Source organism: Prenolepis imparis, unplaced genomic scaffold (assembly GCF_030444845.1).
Source record: "Prenolepis imparis isolate NDT839.2.m4 unplaced genomic scaffold, iyPreImpa1.0 SCAF_4, whole genome shotgun sequence".
Classification (NCBI taxonomy): Eukaryota; Metazoa; Arthropoda; class Insecta; order Hymenoptera; family Formicidae; genus Prenolepis; species Prenolepis imparis.
Window position 1 is genome coordinate 12,760,250 of NW_028141162.1, and position 26,824 is coordinate 12,787,073.

General features: G+C 35.0%; 2 protein-coding genes across 6 annotated transcripts in view; one reads left to right on the forward strand and one right to left on the reverse strand.

Annotated features, from left to right (window-relative positions):
• The window catches only part of LOC145935078 (uncharacterized), a 90,700-nt gene extending 88,992 nt beyond the window's left edge, over positions 1 to 1,708 (forward strand). The window contains exon 6 of the mRNA XM_083036133.1: positions 815 to 1,708. Within this exon, the coding sequence (XP_082892259.1) occupies positions 815 to 857 (43 nt within the window). The 3' untranslated portion in view covers positions 858 to 1,708. The remainder of the gene's footprint in view (positions 1 to 814) is intronic.
• Positions 1,709 to 2,854: 1,146 nt separating this feature from the next.
• Positions 2,855 to 26,824, reverse strand: part of Galphaq (G protein alpha q subunit) — a 32,175-nt gene continuing 8,205 nt past the window's right edge. Inside the window, exons 2-9 of one of the 5 annotated variants that reach the window (XR_014425159.1) lie at positions 13,133 to 13,317; positions 12,531 to 12,685; positions 10,330 to 10,458; positions 8,664 to 8,793; positions 8,427 to 8,580; positions 7,973 to 8,080; positions 5,085 to 6,255; positions 2,855 to 4,693 (exon numbers count right to left, since the gene is read on the reverse strand). Coding sequence is in view for 3 of the 5 variants with exons in the window: in XM_083036139.1 (XP_082892265.1) it covers positions 4,611 to 4,693; positions 6,833 to 6,940; positions 8,427 to 8,580; positions 8,664 to 8,793; positions 10,330 to 10,458; positions 11,245 to 11,373; positions 12,531 to 12,685; positions 13,133 to 13,317 (1,073 nt within the window). In the remaining 2 variants the exon portion in view is untranslated. Of the gene's footprint in view, positions 4,694 to 5,084; positions 6,256 to 6,832; positions 6,941 to 7,972; positions 8,081 to 8,426; positions 8,581 to 8,663; positions 8,794 to 10,329; positions 10,459 to 11,244; positions 11,374 to 12,530; positions 12,686 to 13,132; positions 13,318 to 26,824 lie in introns of all 5 variants that reach the window. The other 4 variants (XR_014425160.1, XM_083036139.1, XM_083036137.1 and 1 more) reach the window with 4 other exon arrangements.

The following is a 26,824-nucleotide window of genomic DNA, read 5'->3' on the forward strand; positions in this document are numbered from 1 at the left end:
TTCCGCCTTGTTTTATCCTTGTCATGCTTGTATGCGATCTATCTCCCTCTCTATCATCATCGCGAACTGTCCTTCTCGTTTATTTCTCTTATCATTGTGTTTCCTTCTGTCTCCTTCCTTCGCATGTACATCTCTTTCTGTCAACCGCTATCCATCCTGCTCTTTGGCTCGCTCCGTTCTTCTCTCGCTCGTAAATCAAAGGCGTCGTCCAGGTGGTGGTTACTCTCGTCCCTCTTGTACATGCGCACAATTCACGTAATTCTACCCCCTCCCCTTACTTTATACCTTACCCAGCTGTTTAACGTACGCGATAAAGATCTTCGCGTGGCCTATTTTGCGCAAATCGATAAATCAACAATTAAATAAATATATCAATCTTCAATCGCCAATTTATATAATTTAATGCTGTTGAAGTATAATAAAACATTATTATAAAGCCATAAATTTTGATTAATTTCTATTATAAACGATGAGATAGAACATGCACTCGTCGTGATAGTAGAATTTAAGCAGTTGATATAAAAAAAATAGACTCCAATTAAATGTGTATTAGTCATTATCTCGTTACATCTGTGCATATGATATTTCAATCTTTTTTTTCTTTCTATTTTATGCGTAAATATTATTGATAAGTATTACACATATTGTTTCAATTTTTGTGCAAATAAGATTAATGTACAATAGAATGAGATGACAGCAGTGTCTATATTAATAAAAAGAACAAAGACAATCATCTAATTTGTTGTAGAAATTTTCTCAATGAAATGCTTAGACTTTCGCTTAGAAATTTTATCGCAATCTTATTCTATTAAAGGGACAGCAGGATGTCGGATCGCATTCGGAAAACAACCCCGTGACAACAAGGCTCACGAGATAGTGAAACTGCAAGTATGCGGGATCGAGGGAGGGATCGTCTTCTATTGAGGGATGAATTCTCTCGTCACGCTCGTCGATGCTACTGTCACAAACTGTGTGTGTTTATTTTTATCATTAATGTATATTATTTATTATAAATAAGTTAGAAACATTGATTTTTTGGGCTTGGTAGGTGTTTACAATTTTATACACAGAGAAAGAATACCCAACATATTTTATGCTTTCGGAAGGGTGGTGTACGCGTCTCCTGACGAAAGAGAGATGATTTTACAAATGAACCTAACAGCCCCTTGGAGACTCTTGCACGTCGTCACTCGCCGGTTTCTCGATTAGGGTTGTACAAAGCCTATAAGTGTCGCGCAACCGATCTTTTCTTAATTTTTTCTTTCATCTCTCATTAAAATGTCCTCACGCACGCACATTGAAAATCACTCCCTCGCCTTTTCTTCGTTTTTCGCCTGCTTCCTATTTTCTCGCCAATCCCTCTCTTCTCTCACACATGTACACGCAAACGCGCATATGCCCATACAATTGCACAAATACGCATAAATATGCACGAAGACGCACACACGAAAATGCACATACATACGTTCTCTCTGTCTCTCATTCATTTTTTTCTCACTAGCATAGTTTTACATTTCGTGTCCTGCACATGCATTATCTCTCCCTCCCTCTCTGCCATCATCCGTTTATATAATCACGCGCTCTCACTGAAAACCAAGCAGTATTACTATTATTAATTATTATTTTATTACTATTATTATTAATATTTTATCATTATAATTATTATAATTATTATAATTATTAAATGTTATTATTCAATATTATTTGTTGCGTGGTATCCGCTTAATATATAATATATTATCCAATGTATTTATATATATACTTTTTTTTTCTTTCATATATAAACTCAGTGTTCCAACCAAGGTGGGTGTGACACAACCAAGGTATATGACACATGCTGCCCGGTATGTGCGGTGCGTGCGCGGCGTCGAAGGAATCGGGGATGACATATTTGGGATGCTGCGCACATTCATGTTGAAACGCAAAAAAAAATCTTCCGGTTTCGATCGACGCCGCGTAGAGAGGGTCGTCTCTATTGGCGCGACGTACTCTCCGGGTTCGCGCGCGGCTCCCGTCATCTCGCAATTGCATCTAATGACTCTCGTCCTTGACTCCTGGTGAACATAAGACGCATAAGACGCTTCGCGTTTCGTAGAAGCGAAAAAGCTGGCAAGGTCCAGTCTTTTTTTCTTCGTCGAAGTTTCTACGCGTTCTCTTTCCTTCTCGCACGCTTCGCTTTTGAAAGAACCGCGAGTTCAGAGTCGAATAACTTAGGAGAGAAGATTCCTTCGTTCCTCTCCACCGATGACGTACACGCGTGTTCGTGAAATTTCTTTCTTTCTTTCTTTATTATCCCGTATTTCTTTGTTATCGCGTCTTCTCTGATGGAGGAAGAATATTGAAGAAATTAATCTCGACTTTGTATTTTTCAAACTTATACTTTTTTCGCTACTTTATCGCAGTAATTTGTAGAATGTTCTCCTAATTTTTATCTCATTGTTATATAATTTATTATTAAACTTTCTTTTATCGCGTTTCTATTGTTCATTCGTGCTTCAGCACACGTCATCGGGAAAGAGGAGAAAGGATGACGCGAACCGCGACTTCCAAGTGAATTGAAATGATCGAACCGTCAGAGAGTATGAGCAACGGGCAGCGCGCTAGCCGGCATATGAGCGAGCGCAGGCAGTGAGCAGTTCATACGTACGTACACTGTATAATGTGGATACGGGGCGAGCGAGGGACATGAAGCCCCCCTCCCTCTCTTTGAAGAGAGAGAGGGGACCTATGGCCCTGGCTGCACGCGGTGGCTGTGCCGCCGTGTAACAGGACGAGGGCCAGACGAAGGGAGAACCGCGACGAACTCCTCCATCATCGCTGCTCCCGAGAAATTCCGCCCTCGCGATGTTTATTCATAAGAAATTTTTTTTTTCATTTTTCTAAGAATTCGATTCTTTGCAAATTCAAGAGACATCACCGGGAATCTTCACATTCTTCAGAGAAATTCATCGTTGCAGATCGAAACTCCTCGTTCTCGAGGAATTGTGACCGTCGCAAGTCAGAATTTCTCTCGTTTCTTGGGAATCTATTTCTTTACAAGTCGAAATTTCTCATTCTCGAAGAATGAATTCGTTCTGGAGGGATTCGCACGCAGTTCGAGGATCAGGTCCCCTCGCGCAACCTGGACGCACAGCCGGCAGAGAGAGGAGACGGCAGAGAGAGATATCTGCGGGCTCCTCCCGCGCCCCTTAATTACCTAAGTCACATCGAACAGACGCAGTTTCCCGCAGTACCTTTCGCTTCCTTTCGCAAACACGAACTTTCCTCTTCATTTCATCACACACGCATAATCTCTCTCTTTCGCATTCGTTCTCACCTTCTTTTCCTCTCTCTCTCTCTCTCTTTCTTTCCCTCTATCACTGCCGCTGGTATCTATTTTTTCTTCTCACTTCTCTCTCTCTCTCTCTCTCTCTCTCTCTCTCTCTCTCTCTCTCTCTCTCTCTCTCTCGCGCTCTATATATATAATCTATATTTCATTCTTTATATATTATATATAACAATATTTATACGATGAATTTTTAATAGATTCGAGAGAGTCACATGCAGAAAAAACTTTGAGGCATTTCTGGCACGGATGTAAAAGGAAGAAACAGAAACACTTTGGCCTTCGCGTAAAACTCTAAACGAAAGACGTTCTCGCAATTTAGCATTTATTAGTAGATTAAAAAAAGGAAGAAGAAAAGAAGAAGGAAACAGAAAGGAAAGAGAAAAAAAAATACAACACCGTACTAGTAAATGGCACTAGAATTGTTCTCACTTGTGTCATCGAATCTAATTCGCGATTAAAAAGCCCGTTTCTTTCTTTCTTTCGTTCGCCCGCTCGCTTTGCCTCGCCATTTCGCCTCTTCAGTTTTTCTTCCTCTCCGCTGAGATCTCTTGGACTCGAGAGACGAACAACACAGGCAGACGCGTCGTTAAAAATGCGCGCGTGAGACACGTTCGCCCTTCGCGTTCGTTCGTTTTCATATATTATATAAAAGTCAGACAACGACATGCCCCGGGGCCCCCGGTATCGACGTTATTCCTCGGCCCGAGAAACGGGGAAAAGAGGGGAGGCGCATTCGCGCGCGCAATATATAGTATATCGACTAAGAATTAATCTACAAAAGAAAGGTAACAAATCCCAAAACACGGGAACCGGTGTACGAGAGAACCGAATCGACTCGCGCGAGTTTCATGGTATCGACAGTGAAGAGAGATATTTTGCTCTTTTTATTTCTTTCTTTTTTTTCCCCTCATATTCCGTTTCTTCTCGAAGAGAGAAAGAATCGCTCGTGAGACGCTTTTAGGTCCTTGTTCGCTCTCTTTTACGTCCTCTTTTTTTTTCTTTTTTTTTCCTTTTTTTTCTTTTTTTACGTCCATCATATAATTAACGTGTCTTACGCGTGTCTAGCTACTTGTTGGTACAAACACACACTCTCTCGGCACGACAAAGCTCGACGATCGCACCACAAGTCTGTATCGTTTTCTTTTTGTCTCGCGCATCTCCGTCGTTTCCTCGGATCCGCGAGTCAACGGAGTAGCAGTCTCACACACTGATACATTGGTCAGGATTCGAGAGAAACTGTGGTCGTGTCCGCTCGGATTCGCAGCGCGTCGATTTCGCCGTCTTAAACCAGGTTGTACTCCTTCAGATTGGACTGCAGGATGGTGTCCTTGACCGCCGCGAACACGAATCTGATGTTCTCCGTATCTGCGGAACAGGACAACACACGTGCTTAGAGATCTGAATTCATATTCTATATATGTATATTCATAAATGTTTAAAGAGAAACGTTGATTTTCCAAGTTGCATAAAGCGTTGTTCGGCACATGCTATGAATTTGTCATTGTATTTTGACTTGTCATAACATTTAAATCGATTTCTGATACACATACGCACAATTAGATACTTTTCGAGAGAAGATTGAAATTTAATATATAACGTAATATATTATGCGTGTGTATCATTTTTTTACAAGTATACATGCCACACAGAATTAGTTTTTCAATATGATATCAATTACATATTGGTCCTTAACAACTTTAACATTTCTCAAAAGGATTAACACAAAAGTATATGCGCAAGACGAAAGTCAACTTACCCTAAACAAGAAGCTTCAAATCCTGGACAGTCGTGACACACATGCAGCATGCAATTCCTTTTGAAATACTTTTTATAGCGGAGAAGAATACATGAGAAAGAAACCATAAACATACACAGTCTATACAAATAGTCTACAGTTTCTTTTTCGATGCTTATGTTAGAGAAAAGCTTAGCGAATTAATTCAAAGATTAATAATGCAAAAAAAATCCGAAGAAATTGTTGCAATATTGTAAGTACATATTTAAAACGTAAAAATAATTCGCATTTAAGCGTGAATTATTTTAGTTTATACCATTAAAATACTTGGAAGAGTATATATATATATATATATATATATATATATTTTAAAAAATCCATTTCTTTTTATAAATCGCAGGAAAATTAATCAAAGTATCTGAATTACGATCATTGTAAACGTATTATCTTCTTGCAAGAAGCAACGTTTATAAATGAATACAACACAACTTTAGCCACAAATGATGGAATATTCTATTTTTGTCAGACTACGATAATATAGCGAACGCAATAAAAATATCATCGAAAGGAGCCTTTGTTTGTTGTAAAGGCATATTAAGCAACGCAATGTTGCGAGAAATGGAGTAATTCTATAGTAATTATTAGAGCGAACATCAATTGCTATGTTCGTTTTATTTAGGTTACAAGGTCCTGTTATATCTTTTATTTAATATATGTATATTGTAATATGTGTTGTCGTCCAACGATTAAAGCTGGAAGTCGTTTTCAAAGGTAAACGAGTCATTAAGTATTCGCATGGCATTTGAAATATTTAGACGAATCGCCGAGAGCGACACAGAGCTACGCTACACAGATTAAGTTTTTTATAGAAAAGATCAGCATACATATATAACATTTTTAAAAAATGACTCATGCTAATTCGCTCCTTGCAATAGTATCTGCCGATTGCTATACTATTTAATTACTCTTAGCACTCGAGTACTAAATCAATTTCGTCACAGACTCATATGGCGCAGATCTACATCGCTGTCGGCGTTCAAATATCAAATGGCATCGTCAGGAGTCTATGCACACATTTGATAATATCTATACAGTCCGATGTGATCGCGTTAAGCAAGATTAAACTCCTTAAGCGCGGTTTGCATGATCGTATCCTTAACAGCGCAGAACACAAGCTTGATGTTTTCCGTATCTGATGGTTAATTATCCACAACCGCAGCATGCAAAATATAAATCGGAAGAGATCATTGAGATTGGTTAGCACCGCATTATGCCTTCGAAAAATCAACCTGATACTACAAGTAAATGTACCTCGATAAAAATATATAATTGTGAAAAAATTTATAGATTCTGTTATATTTTTAAATTAAAATAAAATTAATTTATCTCATTTCTCTACATTTAATCCTTTTTTTTTATGACTAATTATCTATCTTTATATATGTATAATCAAAGTTATATTTGTCTAATTAGATTAGTTCACCCAACTGATCCTTTTGTTTTCGTGCAATCTCCTATGCATTAATAAATGTATACAGAACATATGTGTTTACCAAAAAAAGACTGCTTTCATAGATAATAATACATACGTAGGTTGATTTTTCCATGGCGCGCGTTTATAACATTTGATTACACACACCTGATCATACGGGAGGCAGGCAACATACAAGCTCTGTACAAGGCACAACACATGGAAGAACTGTTATAAAGCGAGATAAGTATATACGATATTTTTGTACACACGGAGCTACACCGAGTTGCTAGCCTACCTGTGGCACACGTAAAGTGGGAATAAATAATCTTCTCACTGTCCGGGTTCAACTCAACGAACATCCTCAGAATGAATTCTCTAGCTGCTATGGCGTCTCTCTGCGGACCTGCGAAATATACAAGCGAGAGAGGGACATGGTGTTACTTCCGTTTATTTACAAAGCAGGTAGGTATCAGCTTCTTTTCTTTTTTTAGCGGTCGCTTAATCGCGGAACGATTAATTGCTACGCATCGTTGAAAAGTCGCCAGGTGTAAATACTACGAGCTGCGAGCTGGAATCTAGCCAAGGAAACTCGTCCGTTTTACGTTGTGTTATACGATATATTTCTCTAAGTATCTATTTTACCAGATGAATGAAAATCTCGCATCGAAGGGGATGTTGCCTTCGCGTGAATCAACGACGCTATAGCTTTCGCTCGTGTGCAGAGGATAACGCGCGAAATGCAGACGAATATCGATCTATTTTAATGGAATAATGTTGTACTTTGCTCAAATCCAATATACGCTCTCTCCAAGGACAGCTTATTGAATTAGTCATAGTGAACATCAAAGAAGCCTTTCGAAAGCTCCATTAATAAGCTAGAGGGCTTATATAAGGGTATTTTCGCATAATTTGCATAATTTCGCAAATCTGAAACAGCTGCTTGCATATAACTTATTACACGTAGTTTTGAGATAAAATTCGAAAAAATTTCTCCTCGAGCCAAGATCTAGCGGATATATATACGCCCGTTAAGAATTTCGATACAACAAAGTATTTTTCTTAAATATTCAGTGATTAATAATAATATAGAGTGTGTAAAATTCAGCGAGCGTTTTTCCGATTATTACAAGACATTAACTAGCTTCTCAATCTACGAACGAGTTAATTCTATATATCAATGTATTACGTGCTACTGATTATCATAAATTACGCGCAGAGGGAAGTTGTTGTATGCACCGAAATAGCTTTTGAACAGATTACTGCTAATATAAAGACTGATTACGCGGGTTTTGGCATATGTGTATATATCGAAGCGGCAAAATTACAACAAAGCATATAAGAGTTACACGTAACGTTAACGAATCACGTTCGACAAATCACTACTAAGGATCACTACTAGTCTTTTGCTCGGGACACACTCGATACTCAGACAGACCTGTCGCACACGTAAAGTGAGAGTAGCACATTCGATCGGAATCGGGATTACAATTGAGATACACCTTTAAGATGAACTCCCTGGCCGGTACGTCATCCTGTTTCGGGCCTATACCACAGAACTTATTTATTTACTGATGCCGAGATAAATAATCTCATCGAAGTTTATGCGCTTTGAAGTTATTTTTAATAAATATCAATTTATTTATCTTAATTTTTGAGAAAATAAATACTGCATTACTACAGTTTAAATATATTTTTAATCATTTAATAAATGTTTGGATGTGCTTATTATTGTGTTTCTATAATTTTCACTTTTAAATATAAAATCTAGTTTGATTGATTAATAACGAGAACGGATACGTAGCATTTAATATTAAACGGATAATGATAATATCTGCGTATCGATTCTGGTAAGAGAGAAGAGAGAGATGCTTTTTAATATCATAACTTACCATCGTATTCCGGAAAGTAGTCGACGAGATGAGAGTACATGATCTTTTCCTCTAGTAGATCTTTTTTGTTGAGAAACAGGATAACAGAAGAGTGTTGAAACCAGGGATATGTTATAATCGTTTTGAAGAGTGCTTTACTTTCCTCCATTCGATTCTGAAATAAAACGGAGACCAAATCAGATCACAAGAGCCATTCAAGATCGTCGGTACATCTTTACAAAAGTGTGTCATAATTACCTCGTTTTCCGATTCAAATAGAATTTGATCATATTCACTTAGAGCTACTAAAAATATAATTGAAGTGACGTTTTCGAAACAATGGATCCACTTTCTTCTTTCCGACCTCTGTCCACCGACGTCTACCATCCTGCAAATAATATTCAGTTGAACTGTGTTGCTAATAGCGTATAAAAAAGAGAAATGTACAGTCGAATTTGTATTCTTAATTTAAAATAATATATCGATACATTAAAAAAGTTTAGATTTTTCAAAACGTGGATTCGTTGCCGATAAGAATCGATATAAAAAAATATACGAGGAAAAAAAATAGTATCTCGAAAAAATACGCGTCATATTGGAATTTAATTTGGAATTATTTGTGCCAAAAATCATGTATCGAAATATATTCTTTTAATAATACATAAAATAATCTCTCATTGTACACACGTGGCAAATGTGAAATAGTGAAAAAGCAGCATAAGAAGAGAAATGATTGAAAACAAATTTAAGAATACCGAGATTCGACTGTAAGAGATTTTGCCAAAGAGACTGCCAAAAAATATAATCTATTAAATAGTTTCTACGCGCTTGTGGACATTGATAAGAAAACACGTAGAATGAATTGGATCATAGGACGAATAAAGTGGTCTTTAAATCGTCAGCAAGATACTCTAGCAGCGAATCACATACAATGAATCGCTCTTGCGAGCACGCATCTACTGCGAAGAGCGTGTGCTCTTCATCTTTTATACTTCAGAATTTTTTTATAGCCTTCAATAAAGATGCAAACAAAAGACAAGGAGAAGCTCACTTTGTGTCTTTTTTTATTGGCCATTTGCGTGATTAAGAACCTCTAATCGAGTTAGAGAAGACTCCTATTTGAGGATACATTGGATGAAAAGAAATCAAGGTGTTATATCTGAATTAAATTTTTTTATATAGTAAAAGTCTATAAAAATTTTAAAATATATAGGTTTTTCTCTCGTGACCCAATTCATTCCAATTTATCTTATGATAATCTATGTATATACAAACTCTAAATTATTTTAATGCATTCATAAAAAAACACAATTCATTATTCTCACACAATCATTATCCAATTATTAAATAACATTAATAATCCCACACATGCAGTAATATTACCACAATATTGAAAAAATATAAAACATATAAAAAATATAAAAAAAATTAAAAAAAAACATGCAACTCACATCGCGCTAAGCTCCTTAAACATTTTATTCAAGAATATAATAGTACATACAAATTATGTATGTATGAATAAATATATGTAGACTTACTATTCCACCGTTTTTTAATTGCATAACAATTAACTTTAAATATCTTTTTAATTAACAGATTTATTAACGATTAAATTAAAATTCTATTAGTCTGCTTAAAATTAAAGTAAAAAATTTTATTATATATTGTGTGGTGCATTTAAAAGTTTAATTTTTAAAACTTTCTAAATTTCTCAAGTTTCTAAATCTCTGGATTTAAAAATTAAAGCTACAAGATTATTTTCTTACATATATTATATGAAAAAATATACATTTTATATATTTTATATATCTTTTTAACGAAAGAAGAAAGTTTATATTGCTCCCTTATATATGATTATATTTTCGTGATGCTGAAAGACTCGAGTATTTGAAGATGTATAATCGAATTGAATAGCTATTAGTACCTAAATATGATGGAGTCCAGATCAAACGGATATTCTATAATGCCGGTGGTGGGAGCTCGTGCCCGGAGGATGTCTTGCTCGGTCGGAAGGAAATCAGGCTTTTCGATACGCTCTAGATCGCTAAGATAACTGTAAAACGAAATAAAAAGCCACTGGAAGTGCATGCCATGCATACTTTTTTGTACACTAAAAAAAACTATATATATATATATATATATATATATATATATAAATATAAATAATCGTAAAACAGAACGGGGGAGGGAGGGAAATAATGTATATAAAACAGCTCTCACACATGCTCGTCCATGGGCTCAGCCTGAAAGAGTTTTTTAACGTCGATGTTGAGTCCTGAGGCTTACTTTGGTATTTATTTTACACGATATATTTTTGTTTTCGGGATACGCAATCTGTATTCAAAATTTTTCTTTAAATATATAGAGTAAATCTAACTGCGTTTATATATATTAAGATAAAATAGAGCTAAACACTATACATGTATAGTGATTATATTCGCAAGTTTTAATTGATATTAGATACTAAAATAAAAAGATTACAGTTTATTAAGCAGTATCGATCGAACATATAAAACAGAAAAAAGTCGTGAGATTTCTGATTTCCATCTACGATCAATCAATTGATAAATAGATAATGAAAGCGACGGTGCGATAGTTTGTAACAATTCTGAGAATCTTATAAATCGCTTTAACGAAGAAAGCCGCAGGACTTGAGACGACGGGATGGGGAAATAGGCGAACACTTAATCGGACAACGAATCTCAGGTGCAGCGCGAATAAATCACAGAAGACAAAGAATGCAGAAAACGGTCCGATGCGGGTGGTTTTGCAGGCGCAGGCAGGCAGCTCGCTTCTCCTCTCATCATCGTCGTCCGGCGACCGCGAGTGGCACACATACCTAAATCGGATCTCTTCCAAGTCAAAGGGATATTCAATTATACCGGTGGTGGGCACTCTCACACGAAGAATGTCCTGTTCTGTGGGGAGGTAGTTTGGTGCCGCGACTCGATCTATCTCCATTAGGTAACTGAAACATCGTGTTCTCAATACCCGGCGTACGGGAAGAAGACGGAGGATGGACGGGAGGAAGGAAGGCGGAAGCTATCGCGAGAGAGAATTAAATCTGTATCCGGTGCGCGCGTTAATATCTGAGAAATTGCTCGAAACTTGAAAAAGGACACGATCGGGTGAGCGTATGTGTTTATACGAAATTTAGAAAGGGCTCGATAAAAAGTGAAGGCTCTGAAAATTAAGACCTTACTTAAGTTTCCTTTTAAAAACGAGAAATGTAGTTTTATCCCTTTAGGATAAAAATAATCCAAAAAGGATGAAATAAGAGTTCCGAATCTCTTGTTACATGCGCAAAATCTAGGATGTTTTCCCCTCACGTATCTTTCATTATAACATAATCTCAAGTTCGTTTCCTTAGTTTCGCCAAGAATTAATAACTGAATTTTAGCGACTATCGAATATCAATTAAGCGACTTAAGATGTAGACTATTATTTCGCGAATAATACTGTCTTTATTAAATTAAATCAAGTTTTAAAAAATATAAATATAATCTTTTACTAATATAGTATATTCTATCAATTATCATATATCTATGATATTCATTGTCTGTATATATTCCTTAATTTTTTTTTTTAATTCCTAATATATTTTTCGGATGTGATTTATCAGCTGTTTTAACGAATCACAGGATGATATCAGGTTTTCCACTCTTTCTTCCGATGAACTTTTGAACTAGTTTCTAAAGTCGATATTTTTATAATGCGATTCTGATCAAATACTATCAATCTCTTTTCACAGCTTCCGGACATTATGCTGTAAATCTCTGCTAATTAAACTGAACATGAAATTAAACCAAGATCTTAGCCAATTCACTAATTTAAATCCTTTATCGGACCTCTGTTTGTAACAGAAAGAAATTAGATCAGTGTTTCGATGCTCCTGTGAAGGAAAAATCGCAAGAAAGAGAGGAGGAAGAGCGCGGTAAGAACCTGAGTCATCCTCTATCAGCGGTTATATGGATTTTACGTGAAAGACTCCAGGCCAATGTTAGAGGCGGGGAAAGGAACGAGAAATAATCACACTTCTCGGTTGGCGATAAGACACGTAGTAGACGAGGGAATGCGCGCCGTCCTCACGTAAAGGAGGGCACATAGTGCAGCCGGAATACTCACTACTTGGCTGAGTCCGTGAGCTGATATTCCCGTCTGCGATCGTAACACTCCTGTATACCGGCGTCCGCCCACAGGTCCTTAATTGCCTCTACGTATGGGCTCTCGAACGTCGTCACCGTTTCGAAGTCTACGCTTCGTACGAGTTCCGCTTTTTCCTGAAAGGGAAAACGTATGAGTGTCCGGAAACACGGTATGCAACCTCTGCAAGTCGGAATGCGATACACATACAAAATTATCGTTAACCTTCTTAACCGATGGGAGGGCATGGTTAATTAATTCTTAAATTCGTAGTTCGACCTGTATTCTATGTAATCATGAATTAAAAACATTTCGTAGCACGCGATATATTTCAGAAAACGTGCAGAAAATTAACTAATAAAATAAAATAAAATAAAGTAAAATAAAATAAAATAAAATAAAACGAAATAAAATAAAAATAAGTAAATGAATTAAAGTAAGCTAAAAGATACAATGCTCTTGATGAGAGAGTCGCATAAGTTTTATACATAAATTATCATTTTAATATTTAAGATACGTCAGTGTTAATTTGATGTAACGTGATGACATTTTACGACGAAACACAATTATAAATGTTTACGCACTATGTTCGAGGAATCGCCGTACTGGATCTTCAGGAGGTCCATCGCCCGGATCATAGACTGCATCGCCATGAAAATGTTTTGATACACAAGTTTGATGAACCCTCTCTTGTCCTCGTCCGAGTAGCCGGAGCCGTGGATGATCCTCATCTGCTTAATGAACGTGGACTTGCCCGACTCGCCGGTTCCTGCAACAAAGTTTCGGCCTCGATTAGCTCGCAGTCATAATAAACGGATGACCGTCTCTCTTCTGATTCCGACAACTACCCCAAAAACTGCGGTTCTCTTATACATATAATAAAGTAATAAAATAAAAAATATATAAAAATAAAATAATAAAGTACAGAAATTATATAGAAAAAAATAAAAAATAGAAACGTATGTACTGCTCAGATTTATTATACATCTCCATAGTATAATCGGCATGAAACAACGTTATAAATTAACGAGATGCATTTATGCGTTAAACCTTCACACGCGTAACGTTCAAGCTCGTCATATTTAATCCGCCGTATAATAATTCCGCATAAATATTCGTGCGTCGCATCAAAACGATTGTCAATGATTTTTACATCGACTTCCATTGCACTATAGCTCTCTCGACTACGACGTTCGCGCGACACCCCGTATGTCATCTCGCGACTCGCGCGATACGGAGATCGCGCGAAGATTGTCCGTTCCTGGGGAATGGTGGGACGGCTATACGCCGGCTAGATGATAGACGGAGAGTGGTAGGCGACGGCGAAGGGGTGCGGGGACGTCCGGGTGTAGGTGGCGCTCGTCGCCATCGTCGCGTTTCCTCGCGAAATCATGAATGAAACGCGTCCGCGCGGTCGGCGCGACACGTAGAGCCTTCTTAACCCTGCGAATATCAACGACGGGCATAATAATGCTCTGCGCTAGGAATGTTATTCAAGACCTTCACCTTATCGTTCATCTCTTGATTAAAATTATTACGTAAGAGACAGAGAATTATTGTACACGAGACAAATCACGAGAAGTAGAAAACATTCAAGATCTTCTTTATTATTAAAATAAATATTTAATAAAATATTAATAAAATAAATATCTCCTTAAATTACAGAGATAATATATACATTTATATTTTCGATTTATTTTTGTTAGGCAAGATAGAATAATAGAAGAAATGATTTTTTATATGTTTCAACATTATACATACTAATGTAATAACGTAATGTGTAATTAAGTTACTCATTTCCTGCTCTAGTGATAAATAAAAATTCCTCGAAAATTCCTGCAGTTGCCAAAAAGTCCGGTTGCCAAAAAGCTTGGACACAGTTCAGAGAGAAATATGAGGGTGTTTAATCCTTTCTGACTCATAAGATATGCATGTGAGTTTTCGAATAAAATATTATAGATGATTAAGCAAAATTTATATTTTCTCTCTCATCCACACATAAAAAAATTACTACACTAAAGCTAAACTTAAAAATCACGATTGTGCATTTAAAGATCGAGTGAGTTCCTTTAAAGTTGAGAGATTCGATAAAAGAGAATGAGGTAAATCAATAATTCGAAAGATCTACTTTAAATACGACAGAGTCGTGCTTGAAGGTGGACCTTACAAATTATATATTCAGCTCATCCTTGTAATTCAACTCTTCAATTTCCATTCTTCTTAACCTTTTAACTTTAAATTCTGAATTTAATTATCAACGCACTTTTTATGTAAGATATTTACACGATATTTTTTAATCGATAGCTTTCCACGAAATTTTTCCCAACTTATTCGTCGAAGTAGATGTCTCATTAATTAATATTAAACGATCGCGAGGGATTACAGATTTCCAGGTATAAGTATTTCAAGGAATTGCTCTCGATTCCATTTAGATAAGGGAAGGGAGGAGTGTGTTTGTTACTTTCTAGCTGTGTAATAATGTTGGGCGTGCAAAGCTCGCGTAACCTGAATCGATCTTCATGCACGCGAGGGACACCCTGGGTGCGAGAGAGCTTTTTATGCGCGTCGCCAAGAAAAGACGCTTCGCGCGCCCACAAGCACGCCTTTCTCCGCCTTAATGAGGATGCAAAAAGGCCACCGCAGGCATACAGGGGTACGCCTTTATCGATAAAAAAGACGGGTGTGTGTGTCATCAATTGAAAAAATGCACGGGACACCCTTCGATTGAAAGTGACTTTGCGCCACGAGAGGAGGAAAAAAACAACTCTGTGTATAAAAACAGTAAGAACTAGTAAGTTGGTCGGTAGAAATCCACGGAATTCCTTTTACTTGTTGATTATTTTCCCAGATATCATGAATTAAAAATATCCTTATTTTAAGATATATTATTTCAGAAACCAAGTTTTATTTTTAAATTAAGTAAAAAAAATTACACGCGGCGTGAAATAATTAGAAAATTCTTTTCGATGATTCCGTATCATTTTTATACCGAATAGCACATACAAAAGACCGGGCCCAATCTATTTTTCATAAATTATTTTCCGGTCATTATGTTCAGTTCGATATTAGAAAAGTCTCATAGACATTATATAATGTGTAGATATATCGCATCTTTTTTCTATAAAAGTATGTCAATTTTGTTAATGTTTTAAATAAAAATCTAAATGTTGAATCCCGTTTCATTAAAATCCCTGTCAGTTATTGTACGATGAGGAGACTCGCACGTGCAACAACAGCACGATTATACGACGGGAACAGTGCGTTTGTTGTGCTTGTTTGCTTAGGTGCTTAAGACTCTCTTTGAAGTCTGTATCTTCGCCACGAGTTACGGCTCTATCGCCGATCAATGTCAACGATGATTACATCATAATAACTGCATCGCGCGCTAATCTTCTCGCTTCTTGCGTTTAGCGTATTATTCACAATACAGTTAATTAAGATGCATAATTAATTAAATGGCGCATACATCTATGTATATCTGCCGAGTATTTTTCCAGAAAATTTATTCATAAAATATATGTTAGGTTTTTTTATATATTATATTCAATTGTCTATTTTTTTTAAATAATAATTGAAATCAAACATATTCTCGCGGAAATATGTCTGTACTTATACATTTATATTTTTAGTTAAATATTTTTTCTATTTTTACATCGTATAATAAAAATGATATCCAAAAATGTAAGAGAAATGATTTTATGATTAATCTTTTAAATAATTTTTTTCAAAGCTATTTTTCAATTTTAAGAGTACAACAAATTAATGAAGAGTAATAAAAAGTATACATAAATTAAATATTAGCTTGTTGGGATAATTAATTTTACCGTCAAATTTTTCTTTTTTTAGAATACTGGTGCCTTGATATTTTTATTAAGAAACTAATTTTTCGAAAGTCACCGTTGGATTTCGGAATCGCTCTATATACATTCTATTTTAATTTTAATTTAAGCGATGCGTATTCGTAGCGCGAATATACTAACGGGTTAATATTAGTTTGCCGTAACATTCTCTCTAATTGTGTCGAGACGATGGGACGGTGTTGGCAGCGATTTCGCAAAGTCGCGCGATTCAAATCGACTCTTGAACGCAAAAAGGAAAAGCCAGGATGAGAAGCGAGCGAAGAGCGGGTTAATGAATGAATAAGAACCGACACGGTAGACACGCAACCCAGGCTCTCTTCCGGTATTCCTTCAATGATGTAACTAGAGCTAGAACTCTCTCGTTCAACTGAGAAAGAGAAAAGGAGAAGATAGGGAGGAACTCAACCCCCTATGGAATTACATTCCCTTCGCGAAAGAGTACACTGACTCCGTTTATCGAAATTCCGATCGGATGATAAATGCATTACGATTTCACTTTTTTGATTTTCATATCTTTAAAAATATCGAGTACGATTCTCTCGACGGAGACCGTGATATCCAAACCAATCTCCTAATCAATGTTTTAAGATGATAAAGTTTCTCTTTATATATATATATATATATAAATCTAATCTCATCTAGATAAATTCTTTTTATCAATGATAATCTCTTTAATAAAATTTACATCTACTTAATTACTTTGTACATAGACACAATGATATCAATAATTCATACCCAAGTAATAGATGTGTGCTGTTTTGCATTTTACGGTTTCAATCAACGATAAATCTTTTAACATTCGCATAAAAGCGTACTATACCAATCAATATATCTTTGCAATCTTTGATATCATAAAATTTAAATTTATAATTTCTCAAGGCTTTCTTTCAATGACATCTTTAGAAATTGATGTAACGAATGTAAGAAACGAATAAATGTACAAAAAATGCTTAAAATAGATGATATGAATTGCAAATTACACCACATATTCAAAAAATGTACAGGTGCGAGATCAGACGGACATGGCATTTAAGTCTGATGATTAATTTAAGAGACATCTCTTTTTATCCTTCTTATCTTCATTGCCTTGTTTTCCTTCTTAAAACAGGTTGCTATGGGAATGATCGTAGTATACCAAAGTATCCATTCTCCTTGCTCGACAAGTTCGAGCAGTATTCGTATTCGAGAGATGATATCTTGTACGATTATCTCTAACACACACGCACACACACACGCACATACCAAGGACACAATGGATCGAAAACACGCGTAGAAGAGAGAAAATTACTTAACCAGAATTAATCCTACAACGTATAACTTCTTTTTTCTAATAATTGTACTAAAACGCGAAAACTATGCAAAACTATACAAGGTAAAAAAATAATTCTTATATGTGTTGAATATTATAGTGCAGTGGCGGGAGTTCAATCTAAAAAATATTTATGTAAATCTATGTAAAACAGTTTCAGAGTTCTCTCTTGGGTATATTTAATAGACGTATACAAATATCCAAATATCTGCGATTCAATTTTTAGATTTAATTATTCAAATAATTCTGATAAAATTCAAATATATGAAATAAAAATAAATAAACAAATAAATAAATTTTATATATATAGAGAGAGAGAGAAAGAGAGAGCATTTAACCGTTTATAAACTTGTTCTTTAATTGTGAGTTTACTTTTGTGAATTTAATTTAATTTTTTTAAACGGAGTCGATTTGACATTACGAATTATTTCACGTTGCTGCATGTTGCGCCATATCGTCGAATTTATTACATCGTTGCGATCAATTTTTTTTTATATACAATTTTATAATTTTTGTAATATTTGCATAACGCAGTGTAATAAAAAATTTTATTTTCTATTATATTCTGTAATACTTAAATTATTTGTGTAATCTTAATCTCTTGTTTGTAAACTTCGAATTTATTCGAATAATGAAAGTAATACGATTATATTTGATTATTTTAACCCTAGTTAAGTTGTTCTTCCGGTGGATTCCACGACGCCCTTCTCGCGTAAGGACGAGGCATTGCTCCGCCCTGTGAAGAGGCACGACGACGATCGACAACCCTTCTTCTTCGACGTACACGGGTGAAGGGAAAAGCCCGAATCGACGGACGTGTACGCGCCAAGCGCGGAAGCTTTCCGGGGCGGTGGAAGCTCCACCGTTGCCGGGGGTGGGTCGATAGATGCCGACGTGGAGAGATAGGGTGAGAGGAAGAGAGAAGGGAAGATAGATAGAGAGAACTGGTTAGAGCGAGAGAGAGAAGTAGAGCAGGGCTCTTTCGCCTCCCAGGCCGCAGTACCACCGCGCCCCGATATTAGCACGCCACCCTTTGCCGGCACCCTTAAGCTGTCTTCACACCGAATCATGCGTTGCGTTCGTGTCGGAGATAGAAAACGTCTGAATAGGGGTTGCTTCTAAGGCACGAGTTTGCAGTAAGAAAATTTTATGAAAATTATAGAAAAAAAAAAGCAGAATATTTTCCTCCCTATTTTAAAATATATAGATGTACCTTTAAAAAAAATTATATTTTTTGTGTATACGGTTATTTTATGTGTGTGTATATACAATATATATAATTTTATATAATATATATATTTTTTTCAAATAATTATATTAATATTTTTCTCTCTTCCTCTCTATTCGCCGAGCTCCCACGTCGCGATCCCTACAATACCCCACCACTAGGACTCGGCGCGACGTATCGTTGCGCGTTCCGAACCTGGCAGTGCCAATCTAGCTTCACCTCTTCTTCGATTGGCCGTGATCAACGGTCGCGCGCTTCTTGCCGGTCCGCGAAAGAACGAGTGTATTAATTAGCGTCTTTGGCGGTTAATTATCGTATAAATCCGATCGTGTCGCACGTACCGACATCGTAATCGCGATCGCACACGTGAAATTGATCTCGTCGATCGTGAATCGCGCTCAATATTCGTCTCGATGCATCCTTCGGCGACTTCAATGCGTCGCGACGAAGTCGCTCTCTTCATCATCTTCGTTCGCTCCTGCGAAAAGTGGGTCTTGGAAAAAGCGGCGACGCGAAAATGGAGCTTCGGTTTTATTCGCGCGCGAATAAGCTCTCGCGAGTCTCGCGTTTTACCGAAACGCGTCGAAGATTGTGATAGCTAAAACCCGGGCGTCGCCGCGCGTCGCCAACGAAAAAAAGTAACGCGAGTGCAAGTGTTTCGAAACTTGTACGAGAAGGAGACCCGTGGAGGCAACAAAGGAGCAACCGTGAGGTGAGTAAATTTAAATTGTTTAATAGTTACATAGTTCCTGATTATTTTTTGAAAGAGTTTTGCAATTTTTATAGAGATAAAAAAACATACTTTCAATATCGAAGATATTTTAGAAATATCTTCGATATTGAAGATACGTTTCTTTATCTAAAAATTGCAGAACTCTTTCAAAAAATAATCAGGAATTATATAACTATTTAAAAGAACCTTAAAACTCTGCTCAAAACTATTAAAACTCGATGTGTAAAAAAATATGAAGTTGGCACCCCTATTTTTTGAAACTGATTTTCGTTATCGTAATGACCGGAACTATTTCTAAAAATTATCAAGAACTTTTCCTATGGTTCTAAATAACTCAGAACTCTTAACAGAACTATGATAGCATAACATAGGGGTGCCAACTTCACACACCCAAAAAGTACCTATATAAATGTATGTAGTTATAAATAGTATAGAACATTAAATTTATCATGTAACTTTGTTTTACATTTTCACACATAACAGATACTTGTAAAATTTTATCGTTACAAAAAGATTATTATGATAAAAGTAAGTATTTTATAAATATATTTCGTTCAATTCTAAAGGAATGTCTTTTAATAATTTAAAGCATAAAAATGAAAATAGAATATTTTAAAATTTATTTTCGTAATTATTCGAAGGGAGGAGATTTTTAATTGAACTATATCTAGTCTCACACACACATAATGTCATAGTAATAGTGATAATGAATTAAAGACTTATAAAATGTTTCTTCTGAGAAAATCCGAAACGCACTATGAGTGGTTTTGTAAAAATCGCGTTCGTGATTTGCAATTATTTCCTTAATCCATACGAAATATCCTTCATATACTTTCCTCATATATATCACGAGGTTTCCTCAATTAAGAGTCGGTATAATTTATAATTCTGGACTACTGTACATCAATGTCCCAGCAAAAATGTCCTTTTGTATTGCCGCGATCCATTTTTACACAGAACGAGAACAGAATTGTGTTATTTATTATTTCATTTAATACAATTAACTTGTATAAAAAATTATTACTTCGAATATCGAATAACGTTAGAGTATTATATAAAACAAAGTTGTCAAATTCGTATATTTTTACAAAACTAGAACGATAGATAATAAAAGATTATATTCGGAACAATTCCTCGTATAAACCATTTTTATTGCTCATATTGCTTTTCGAGTAATGGACAAATAATCAATCTGATTCTGACGTATCCCAAGTATAAAAGTTAAGTCGTTTCGATGACGAGTCGGTCACGCGTTGATATTTTAAACGTATCGATCGAATTCGCAAACACACTTGCGGTCGCCGATATCGGCGAGTGCCGATTGAATTAGCCCGTTCGCGAATGCAAAATATGCAAATCGTTAAGTATTTACGCAATTCGTGTAAAACGTCACACGTGTTACGATAGCCCGCCTTCGTTAGCCTTGCTCAATAACGATATATATGCGTATATTCTGTGCTATATTAACGATATTCGTTGGTACATTATTGTTCTAAGACTAAGTAATTGAAAGATTACATTTTTAAACGTTACACGATTTTGTATAAACGTTACGATTAAAAATCTAAAAAAAAAAAATATATATATATATATTGTATATTTATCGAGAATTTTAAAGACGTGATGGAGGGGAGGACGCTAAGAGAATTATACTTTATAATATCAAGCCATAATGTGCATTATAATATGAATAATATGAATAATATGAGCATTTGAGGAAATAATTCTGATTTATTTGACACATATGCAAATGTCTTTGATATGCTTTGATAATTGATTATTAATATTAGAGCTTACGGTTTGTTGCAATCTATAATTTATAATAATTAATATAATTTATAATCTATAATAATATATAGAGAGATTACTATGTAATAAATATCTGATAACTTTAAGAGTTCAATGGAGTTCAATGGAGAAATAAGATCGATAAAAAATGAAAAAAGTACCGATTTAAATTTATTCTTTCAATCCGCGAAATATATACATATTATATATCTGGATATATACTGTTTAATTATTTTGAATATTATCAGAAAAATGTTAATTATAGAAAGTTATAAATAAGAGAAATAAAAAAGAAAATCTAAGAATTATACTTTCTAGATAATATCTTTTCTATATACAAATTTCTAACCACCAATATTCATTGTTTTTTGTTAAAACAAAATTGACTTTAAATTTCATAAACAGTTTCTTTCGGAAACTTCGTGTAAAAAATCCACATTATTGTTGAGAATAACTAAAAAAATTTATACACGATAAGAAAAATAAAAATAAAATAAACAGTAGCGATCGCAGTAATGCGTTCGTAAAAGTATCTTGGATCTTTTTTTGAAATTTTCATTGATATTAAGTATTTATAAGCGATTTTACTCAGTCAAGAGAATATGTTAGCGACCGCATTATCGACATTTGCGGATGCGGTTTGTCTATTCGCGGTTTTCCGCAGTGTTGTGACAGTACGCGCGTGTGATTACTGTAATTTAATTTCTCACTTCTTGTTGATGGATTATGCGAATGATGCGCTCAAACTTACATCGTATTATATGCATCGGATATGACGAATAAGTAAAAAAAAATTATACAGAATACAGATTTATCTACCGTTTATACTTTTCAAAGTATTCGAAAATTCAAATGTATATACAAGAATCAAGTCATCTATTTAAGGTACTTACTTTTTGATATCATATTATGTTTAATAATAGTACCTATAATTTCGATAAGTTAAATAGATAAAAAAGATAAAAAAAGATAGATTGTATTGATGTAATTACAATGTTATACAATAAATTATTCGTACGATATTTTAAAAAAAATATTTTATCATTCAATGAATTGCAATAAGTCGTGATGCGAAAAGCGAATGTAAATTAGCTCTAAGTTTGACACATGTATACCAATTCAAAATTATGGTAAAGACAGCTACAAGAAATGAAGAATTAAGTTTCACAATCTCGAAATAAACCGCGCAATAAATTTAACGAAACACCTGAGATCAAGGCATCCCCTAAACGGAGCTCCGTAATTTTGTTCCGTTTGTGAGGATCGTACGTAATAAAATATTCAACAATTCTTACTTTGGTGTGAACGTTTTGAAGCAGCACGAGATATATTATACAAGCAATTCGATGAATATTTTCATTACGTATGTACCCACATATACATACATGCGTACACGCGCATAGCAAATAAATAATGCATCAAAATAATGCAAAAAATTAGATTAATATACTAATAATTATATATACGTCATGAAATATAAATTACACATTATAATAATAACAGCGCATGACAACTGCTGCGTTGATAGTAAAGTTAATTAAAATGATCAAGCATAAATAATAATCCACGAACAGCAATGTACAATATATAAAGAGTCTCACAATACTGTATATTGGGAGATATATATTTTTAACACATATAATCTTTTTTCTTTACATCTTATTATTTAGAGTTAGTTTCAATTCTATAGCTTCATTCGCAAGAATCTTTCATTTCTCCATAATTCACGTAAAAAAATAGCTTTTCAGCTGATCGGAAAATCTATACACTGAAGAATCTATACATTGAAGATGTGATTATGTGATATGCAATATTCTCTGTATACATATCACTTCGCTGCAAAATTGGGCAAATAATCATTTAAACTTCTCGACCAGGAATAATCGCGAAAATGCTTAATTCGATCGTTTTATTATCACCGCGACACCTTATATGCGAGTATATCCCTGTTTTCCGTGTACGATTATTCCTAATATTAATTGTCCATAATTATTAGCTAATACGGGTAAGCGATGAGAATCATTCAGTGGTATTTCCCGATACGTTCAATCCAGCCGCTGGAAACGTGAATTGACACATTTCAAAACGCCCCACTTTAACACTACTAGCGAATTACTAAAATTATAGTCTTTTGATCTAAACTAAAATTATACTCTGTCTTTCTTCCCTTTTGAATAATAATTAACCGATCGGCCGAGCGCAATCAGTCCTTATAAGCATACGCTAAATCTCTCTTAAGTTCCTATAATACTAAAGTACTCTCGAAGAGGCAATCTACATAATTGCAGTTTAATCCTTTCGCATTCCTGTCTACCGTGATGTCTATTTAAATAGACCTATAGTATCTATACTGTCCATTCTTTGGAGAATTAATGTAAAAAGAAATAGATATATGTATGGTAGATATACCAATTAAACTGTAAGTTACATTGAAGTCACATATTAAAGCTGCGAATAGAGTTAAAAATTTTAAATTTCCTTCAACGATGATATTTTTCCTTTCTTCGATAAAAATATATATTGTATATAAAAATTATTAAATTAAAAATTAATTCCAATTTAAATTCTTTCGCGATTTATTGGCAAGTTATATTTTATTATACTTGTAATAATTCAGTAAGGGATGTTGAGGGATCAATTCGGTCGAGATTTTCCATAGAAATAATTGTTTATAAATCACCGTTCGCGTACCCCTCTTCTCTTTTCCCCCCTCTCAGGAATATACATATATATTCTACCGTCCGTCGTCGATACACACGCGCACAATGCACGTGAAAAGTTGCGGGGCTGTAAAAGTCCTGTCGACGAGGCCTTTGGCGCACAATCGTGACATTATTTCCCGTACTGAATGCCAACGCCGTTAGGTACATTGTTCAGGCGCGACTGAATGAGCACCGATTAAAAATAAATGGCTATATAACACCACTGACGTAGGGAAGGAATTTTAGTTATTAAAGAGGGACGCTCCCGAAGAATAAAATGTTGCGTCCGAAGTAAAGGTGAGGTACCGATAAAGTGACCGGTTTTTCCGCGGCTCGAACCGCGATCTACCCTTTCCCTCTCCTTTACGTACGTAAGAACGGTAAATTACAATTAACCCTAGAACGTCACGTTGGAGCACAATGCGTCACAACAACCTTTGGAAGGTGAAACTTTTGTGACGCTCTTCGTTCATTATTTTTAACTCTAATCTTCGTAAGATTTACACACACACACACAAACACATTCACATATATACACACGAATTCCCCCAACCGATTTTGCAAATGAAAAGAGAGATGCTTGAAGAGAGCTTACGATTGAAATTGCCGGATCTATTGGATTCCAATGTGACGTTCCAAGTTGACTCTTGAAGCATGACGTTTGAAGATTATTTCACTTGAATTAACATTATCGATTATATTTTCAGATATATCAAGTATTTAGCAAAGAGAAGAGAAAATATTTAATATTTCTCCCATTTATCAGATATCCGATAACGCGATCTTATTTTTAATATTCTTCGACCAATTAAAAATCAATTTTTCATATCTACCAGAAAAATCGCGTAAAATTTTACGAATAATCATATGAAATGCTTCGATACTGGACTGAATCTCGTTTGAATATATATAATAACATAATAATAATAATTTTAGTCCGACTAGTTTCTGCAGCGGGTTTCTTTGCTTTCTTCATCGCTCTTTTGGTTTTAAAAATAGCTGATTATTGTATGGTATTTATGTCTGTTCTTGACTTGTTTGTTTGTTTGTGTATGTGTGTGTGTGTGTGTATATATATTATATAATTTCCATATATCCGCAAACTACTTTATATATATTATCATTTTTATAGTATAATAAATAAAATTTATTTTCGTCGTACAATATGTGGAAAGCAATTCTATTTTTCCCTTTTAATTTCATTAATTTCTGTCTATTATTTTTATCTTGTATGCGAACTAACGTATAATATTGTCGAAATTTAGAGTAAAAAAATTTGGCAGAGCCGTGTCTTATTGTTAGAACTTGAGAAAAATGCATAAAAGGCATAACGTTATATCTTGTAAAATTTGTAATTTATTCTCATCATTTTCTCTTCTCTCACTCATTGTCTTTAAAAAAAATTATTTTTAAAATAAATATGCTAATAGTTTTCAAACTAAACATGAAACATAAAATGCTTTTTCACATGAATTAACCTTTAAAGTTGCAAAAATGATGCTTTATCCGTCTAATACAAAGTGGATTTTATCTTAAGAAAATTGCTACCGGAAGAAATAAAGAATAATGGCTCTCTCGATAATTTATATATAAAAATAAGTATAAAGATATTCATTTAAAAACAAAAATAAAGCTATCACTCTCGCTAATTTCCGAACACTGTATATTTCATATTTTTGGATATGATATGCGCGCGTTGCAAGTATCGACGCGCCCGTGGAATTATACTCTTATACGAAGTCACGCACGCGTTTCAGTGTTTACGCCATCCCGTCTATATAAAAGCGATTAAGGCGCGATTAACGACCGCGTGTTTTCAGCGATCGCGTGATTGCGCAATCAGCGACAGGGGTTTCAGCGATTCAATGAGCTCTATTTTTAAACACACACCGCTCACACATGGGCCCGAAGAGAGAGAGAGAGAGAGGAGCTCGCAACGCTTTTTTATCGGCTTATCTGTGTTTATCGACCATCGCGAATAGTAGAGAAAAGCCCGGTATATATACATATTTGTTGATCGTTAGCGCGGCGATTGTTCGCCGCGCATACGTGGAATAATTGGGCGGCTTTTATTCGGAGAGTGTGTAACATTATATGTGGCGAATATTTATAGATCCGGTGTCGCGATCTTGCAACGACGAAAAAAAAACGAGCTTCCTGCAAAAAACACGTGTGTGTGTGTGTGTCCAAAAAGGTATGGTTTATAAAGTGACGATTAATGAGTGCGTTGGCTAATATATCGAAGGTAAAATATCGATACTTCGATAGTTCAAAGTGTCATAAGTATTCTTACATGAGTCGTGTGGGGTGCAATGTGGTGATGTATAAGCCGTGAATAAAATTGGATAAAAATATAAATTATATTGTATATGCACCGATATACTCGTACGTAATTATTACGGCCCGACGTGAACTCTTGGATTCTTCATTTTATGATGAAAAGGTGACGCGATAAAGCTAGTTATATATATATTATATTAAATGGAGAAATAAAAATCTGAATACCAAACCATCGAGTCATCTATATTTTTGGAGTTAAGAGCGAATTATAAGAATGAATGATTTCGTAAACTAAACTTTACAAGAGTCAAGTAGATAGCCAAGGTGTGTCTTATTCTTTATTTAAATTTTTTTATTACGTAAACTTTTTAGCAGA